This window comes from Oncorhynchus tshawytscha, linkage group LG13, assembly GCF_018296145.1.
Source record: "Oncorhynchus tshawytscha isolate Ot180627B linkage group LG13, Otsh_v2.0, whole genome shotgun sequence".
NCBI lineage: Eukaryota > Metazoa > Chordata > Actinopteri > Salmoniformes > Salmonidae > Oncorhynchus > Oncorhynchus tshawytscha.
Genome location: NC_056441.1, coordinates 85,686,007 through 85,693,037, shown reverse-complemented (window position 1 = coordinate 85,693,037; position 7,031 = coordinate 85,686,007). Strand labels below are relative to the sequence as shown.

Below are 7,031 nucleotides of genomic sequence, written 5' to 3'. Positions count from 1 at the left end.
ACCGAAAGGAGATCGAGGTGGACTCATCTCCTTCCGTTCTGGAGATACTGGACACGGCGGGGACCGAGCAGTTTGCCTCCATGAGAGACCTGTACATAAAAAACGGGCAGGGCTTCATCCTAGTCTACAGCTTGGTCAACCAACAAAGCTTCCAAGACATCAAACCAATGAGGGATCAGATCATCCGAGTGAAACGGAACGAGAGGGTTCCGATGATTCTGGTCGGGAATAAAGTGGACCTGGAGGGCGAGAGGGAGGTCTCGTCCGGGGAGGGGAAAGCGCTTGCAGATGAGTGGAATTGCCCGTTTATGGAAACTTCAGCCAAAAATAAAGGCTCGGTGGACGAACTGTTTGCAGAGATTGTCAGACAGATGAACTATGCTTCAGCACCAGGTGGAGACGACCAGTGCTGCTCGTCCTGTGTTATTATTTAAAAGGGGAATCTGAGTGAGAGAAAAAAAAAAATCGTTTTTTTTTTAAAGTTTGCAAATGGTGAGTTAGCCATTCCTAATATTAATGTAAAGTTAAACCAACAAGAATCGAGAACTAACAAGTTTAGCTTGAAGATAAAAACAGACAATACTTGTGTTAACTGTCATTAGTATTGGAAAGTGTCGTACTACTTACTATGTGTTGCACACGCTTAGAAAATACAGAAATCTCATCGATACCAGTGTTTACATGGCAGAATACTTGAATGTTCTGGGAAAATAGTTACAATTACAAACTGGCACTTGCATCCTTGGAAAACAGTTTGCCCGGTGCCATGTTGAGATGTTCTCTGAATCTTTCAACGCAAACGGACGTTCAATTTCACCATATATATATTTTGTGTTTGGAGGTTGTGTTGCAGGGAGGCTGTACTGTTGAGTTCTTCTTCGTGGCTCACCCTGGTCTTGGACAGAATGAGGGGAGGAATTCCACAGGGGAGGAGGGGAGTGGCCATGCAGGGGGGGCTGGGGCCACTCTTCAGGAATTCCACTCTGCTGGTGTTTCTTTGCAGCAAACTCAATGTACACCATTGATGTCAACATAAATGGCAGATCTAGAGATCAGCTGAGTTAGAAACCCCGGTCTCTTGCACATTCAACTGTAACACATCCCCAATGGCAAAGACTTTGAGACTGGGACCTGAAACGCTATGGATATTTCTCTTTTGAAAAGTGGAGATGACTAGAAATGTATATTTTATTAATTGCTGCACACTTGTTCTTTTTTTTGGGGGGGGGGGTTGAGTGACATTTCTCCCACCCTCATGGAGTCATGTTCTGTGTCCACAACACACAAAGTTGATGTTTTTCAAAGTCAATGATGTAAGAATTGGACAGCATTTTTGTGGAGTGTTATGACGAGTGTCCCTCACCTTTTTTTTTTTTCTCCCCTTCAACGTGTGCGAGGACCTTACTTTAGTGACGGAGGACGGCGACCCGACCACCCTCGCATCGAGTGCCTTTCCAAAACAAATCAGCTGTTCAAATTCAGTGCCAACCAGAGTGTCTCCACAAGAAACCCACAACATGGCAATCCACAAAGTTCCTAACTGCTCTGGATAATCTCTTGGGGTGGGAGAAGAAGAAACAATGACACAAAAAGCCTTTTGATAAAGGAATGGTGGTTGTCTTTTTCCTTTTGGCCTTTTGAAAACTAAGGTTGTTTTTGTTGTTGTTGCAATTTCTCTCATGGGTTTGGCCAAATGTACATTGAAATACACAGGTACTGGAACCACTTGACCTAACCATACCAAACGCTTCTTCCAGACCACTTAAATCAAATGAGTTCTGTTTGTTTTTAAAAGAAAATGTGATGTACCATTGAAAAATCTAACCTGATTGTAAGTTTAATTTCAGACCTTTTAACAGCTGTCTGTTTTGTTTTCAAAATACTTTTAATACAAATTGCATTTTTCTAAGACACATTCTTGTTTTCTCTCTTTGTATGTGTTGTTTCAGTTCTTTATCAGGTAAATCAAATCCACTATTGAGCAGTCTGCTCTCTAGGTTACCAGTGGGGCAGTCTGCTCTCTAGGTTACCAGTGGGGCAGTCTGCTCTCTAGGTTACCAGTGGGGCAGTCTGCTCTCTAGGTTACCAGTGGGGCAGTCTGCTCTCTGGGGCAGGTTACCAGTGGGGCAGTCTGCTCTCTAGGTTACCAGTGGGGCAGTCTGCTCTCTAGGTTACCAGTGGGGCAGTCTGCTCTCTAGGTTACCAGTGGGGCAGTCTGCAGTGGGGCAGTCTGCTCTCTAGGTTACCAGTGGGGCAGTCTGCTCTCTAGGTTACCAGTGGGGCAGTCTGCTCTCTAGGTTACCAGTGGGGCAGTCTGCTCTCTAGGTTACCAGTGGGGCAGTCTGCTCTCTAGGTTACCAGTGGGGCAGTCTGCTCTCTAGGTTACCAGTGGGGCAGTCTGCTCTCTAGGTTACCAGTGGGGCAGTCTGCTCTCTAGGTTACCAGGTTACCAGTGGGGCAGTCTGCTCTCTAGGTTACCAGTGGGGCAGTCTGCTCTCTAGGTTACCAGTGGGGCAGTCTGCAGTCTGGGGCAGTCTGCTCTCTAGGTTACCAGTGGGGCAGTCTGCTCTCTAGGTTACCAGTGGGGCAGTCTGCTCTCTAGGTTACCAGTGGGGCAGTCTGCTCTCTAGGTTACCAGTGGGGCAGTCTGCTCTCTAGGTTACCAGTGGGGCAGTCTGCTCTTACTGGGGGTTACCAGTGGGGCAGTCTGCTCTCTAGGTTACCAGTGGGGCAGTCTGCTCTCTAGGTTACCAGTGGGGCAGTCTGCTCTCTAGGTTACCAGTGGGGCAGTCTGCTCTCTAGGTTACCAGTGGGGCAGTCTGCTCTGCTAGGTTACCAGTGGGGCAGTCTGCTCTCTAGGTTACCAGTGGGGCAGTCTGCAGTCTGCTCTCTAGGTTACCAGTGGGGCAGTCTGCTCTCTAGGTTACCAGTGGGGCAGTCTGCTCTCTAGGTTACCAGTGGGGCAGTCTGCTCTCTCTCTAGGTTAGGTTGCCAGTGGGGCAGTCTGCTCTGGGGCAGGTTACCAGTGGGGCAGTCTGCTCTCTAGGTTACCAGTGGGGCAGTCTGCTCTCTAGGTTACCAGTGGGGCAGTCTGCTCTCTAGGTTACCAGTGGGGCAGTCTGCTCTCTAGGTTACCAGTGGGGCAGTCTGCTCTCTAGGTTACCAGTGGGGCAGTCTGCTCTCTAGGTTACCAGTGGGGCAGTCTGCTCTCTAGGTTACCAGTGGGGCAGTCTGCTCTCTCTAGGTTACCAGTGGGGCAGTCTGCTCTCTCTAGGTTACCAGTGGGGCAGTCTGCTCTCTAGGTTACCAGTGGGGCAGTCACAGCTAAAATGTATAAATGGGTGTGTAAACGGTGCCATTTTAATACTCTCATCAGTAATATAATGTAGAAATGAGGTCAAAGGTAACACTGAAGTTTGTGTCCAGTGAGAGAGAGTGATGGTGTGAAGGTGGGAATAATGGAGATGTGTTGGACAGTGAGTTTGAGCTAGAGAGGTGTTTACCAACAGGGATTATCCTGATCTGGCTCACTGCAGCATGGTGTGATCTGACAGACTGCAGGACAGAGTGTGATCTGGCTCACTGCAGCACGGTGTGATCTGTCTGACTGCAGCACGGTGTGATCTGGCCCACTGCAGCATGGTGTGATCTGGCGCACTGCAGCACAGTGTGATCTTTCTGACTGCAGCACGGTGTGATCTGGCTCACTGCAGCATGGTGTGATCTGACAGACTGCAGGACAGGTGTGATCTGGCTCACTGCAGCACAGTGTGATCTGTCTGACTGCAGCATGGTGTGATCTGGCCCACTGCAGCATGGTGTGATCTGGCTCACTGCAGCACGGTGTGATCTGACAGACTGCAGGACAGAGTGTGATCTGGCTCACTGCAGCACGGTGTGATCTGGCTCACTGCAGCATGGTGTGATCTGGCTCACTGCAGCACGGTGTGATCTGGCTCACTGCAGCACGGTGTGATCTGGCTGACTGCAGCACGGTGTGATCTGGCTGACTGCAGTGTGACGGTGTGATCTGGCGCACTGCAGCACAGTGTGATCTGTCTGACTGCAGCACGGTGTGATCTGGCTCACTGCAGCATGGTGTGATCTGACAGACTGCAGGACAGAGTGTGATCTGGCTCTGCAGCTGATCTGGCATGGTGTGATCTGGCTGACTGCAGCACGGTGTGATCTGGCTCACTGCAGCACGGTGTGATCTGGCTCACTGCAGCACGGTGTGATCTGGCTTGCTGCAGCATGGTGTGATCTGGCTCACTGCAGCATGGTGTGATCTGTCTGACTGCAGTACGGTGTGATCTGACTGCAGCATGGTGTGATCTGGCTCACTGCAGCATGGTGTGATCTGTCTGACTGCAGTACAGGTGTGATCTGGCTCACTGCAGCACGGTGTGATCTGACTGACTGCAGCACGGTGTGATCTGATCTGACTGACTGCAGCACGGTGTGATCTGGCTGACTGCAGCACGGTGTGATCTGGCTCACTGCAGTACGGTGTGATCTGGCTCACTCACTGCAGTACGGTGTGATCTGGCTCACTGCAGCACGGTGTGATCTGGCTCACTGCAGCACGGTGGGATCTGGCTCACTGCAGTGTGACGGTGTGATCTGGCTCACTGCAGCACGGTGTGATCTGGCTCACTGCAGCACGGTGTGATCTGGCTCACTGCAGCACGGTGTGATCTGGCTCACTGCAGCACGGTGTGATCTGGCTCACTGCAGCACGGTGTGATCTGGCTCACTGCAGCACGGTGTGATCTGGCTCACTGCAGCACGGTGTGATCTGGCTGACTGCAGCACGGTGTGATCTGGCTCACTGCAGCACGGTGTGATCTGGCTCACTGCAGCACGGTGTGATCTGGCTCACTGCAGCACGGTGTGATCTGTCTGACTGCAGCACGGTGTGATCTGGCTGACTGCAGCACGGTGTGATCTGACTGACTGCAGCACGGTGTGATCTGGAACAAGGGAAACAACAAGACTATTGGTCTTCCATGTGTGTGTACATATTTGGGAGTGTGCATGCACCTCTGGATACGAGTGTGTGTGTGTGTGTATAACCATGCATCTGTAAACCTTTTCATATAGGTCTGTAGGTTGCTTAGTAGTTGACACAGGCCTTGTCATTTATCCTGTTCTGCCTTCAGTCTTGTGACCTAGGCTAGAGGGATACTGTGTGTGTGTGTGTGTGAGAGAGAGAGAAATGTCAGAGTTCCACACCATTCCTGCCAAAGTGTTTGTCCAACAGGCTGGGACCCAGTAGTATATAAACAGACTTTACAAACAAGAGGTGAATCTGCCTTGTCAATCTAATTGCCTTTTGTTGGTCTGGGATGTCGGTGTGGGATTTGTAGGTCTGGGATGTCGGTGTGGGATGTCGGTGTGGGATTTGTCGTCTGTGATGTCGGTGTGGGATTTGTCGTCTGTGATGTCGGTGTGGGTTTGGTCGGTCTGGGATGTCGGTGTGGGTTTTGTGTTTTGTCGGTCTGGGATGTCTGTGTGTGTTTTGTCGGTCTGGGATGTCTGTGTGGGTTTTGTCGGTCTGGGATGTTGGTCTGGGTTTTGTCGGTGTGGGATGTTGGTCTGGGTTTTGTCGGTTTGTTGGTCTGGTCTGGGATATCTGTGTGGGTTTTGTCGGTCTGGGATGTCGGTGTGGGTTTTGTCGGTCTGGGATGTCGGTGTGGGTTTTGTCGGTCTGGGATTTTGTCGGTCTGGGATGTTGGTCTGGGTTTTGTCCGTCTGGGATGTTGGTCTGGGTTTTGTCGGTCTGGGATGTTGGTCTGGGTTTTGTCGGTCTGGGATGTTGGTCTGGGTTTTGTCGGTCTGGGATGTTGGTCTGGGTTTTGTCGGTCTGGGATATCTGTGTGGGTTTTGTCGGTGTGGGATGTTGGTCTGGGTTTTGTCGGTGTTTGGCTGTGTGTCTTCTAGACTGAGAAAGAGTATCGGTTTGCCTGGCATTTTACATTCATTATTCTGTCTTTTTTTTCTTTCTCATTAACTGCACAATTTTGTTACATTGTTACTTGCTACCCTCAACAGTCTTGTCTATGGTAGTTTCAGTTAGCCACACGGCTAGCATTTAGCATGTAGTCTACATGTTGGAACCTATAGCTGTGCTGGAGTGAATCTCCTTGCTTAATGAAAGACTTGTAGCCTCAGGCCTTAGTCGGCTAAAACACAATGAGATAGATAGACAGACGGATGGACAGACAGATAGGCAGGTCACCATGAGCTACTGCGCTGTGGGTGGATCTCTCTCTCTCTCTCTGTGTCTCTCTCTGTCTGTCTCTGTCTGTCTGTAAACCCAAGCTCCTACAGCATGGCCACGTTACAGTGTCTGTCTCTGTCTGTCTGTAAACCCAAGCTCCTACAGTATGACCATGTTACAGTGTGTGTCTCTCTCTCTGTCTGTCTCTCTCTCTCTCTCTGTCTGTCTGTAAACCCAAGCTCCTACAGTATGACCATGTTACAGTGTGTGTCTCTCTCTCTGTCTGTCTGTAAACCCAAGCTCCTACAGTATGACCACGTTACAGTGTCTGTCTCTGTCTGTCTGTAAACCCAAGCTCCTACAGTATGACCACGTTACAGTGTGTGTCTCTCTCTCTGTCTGTCTGTAAACCCAAGCTCCTACAGTATGACCACGTTACAGTGTCTGTCTCTGTCTGTCTGTAAACCCAAGCTCCTACAGTATGACCACGTTACAGTGTGTGGTCAGAAAGGTCTTTGCCAGATATGTATTCCTCCTCTGTGCTGCCTCACTACAACCCCCTGCTACGGTGTAACCATCTGATAGCAGAAGAATGTACCCTTTTAGAGAGGAGAAGGCTAGACTGTGTGTAGTCTAGACTTCCTGTTTTCTCTTTATTCATTCTTCTCTTCCTGTAGAAAGGAGAGGGTGAAAGTGTCACTTCCTCTCATCGTTACCAAACAGGGTTCTGTTGAGTGACGTGAACAGTTCAGAGCCGTCTAGGGTAGAAAATGTATTTTAGTTTTTCCAACTGAGACGTTATAAATGC

General features: G+C 49.7%; 1 protein-coding gene across 1 annotated transcript in view; it reads left to right on the top strand.

The window, feature by feature from the left end:
* The window catches only part of LOC112235882 (ras-related protein Rap-2b), a 2,315-nt gene extending 402 nt beyond the window's left edge, over positions 1-1,913 (top strand). The window contains exons 1-2 of the mRNA XM_024404433.2: positions 1-492; positions 842-1,913. The exon at positions 1-492 is cut by the window's left edge and continues 402 nt beyond it. Coding sequence (XP_024260201.1) covers positions 1-434 — 434 coding nt within the window. The 3' untranslated portion in view covers positions 435-492; positions 842-1,913. The remainder of the gene's footprint in view (positions 493-841) is intronic.
* The last annotated feature ends 5,118 nt before the right edge of the window (positions 1,914-7,031 follow it).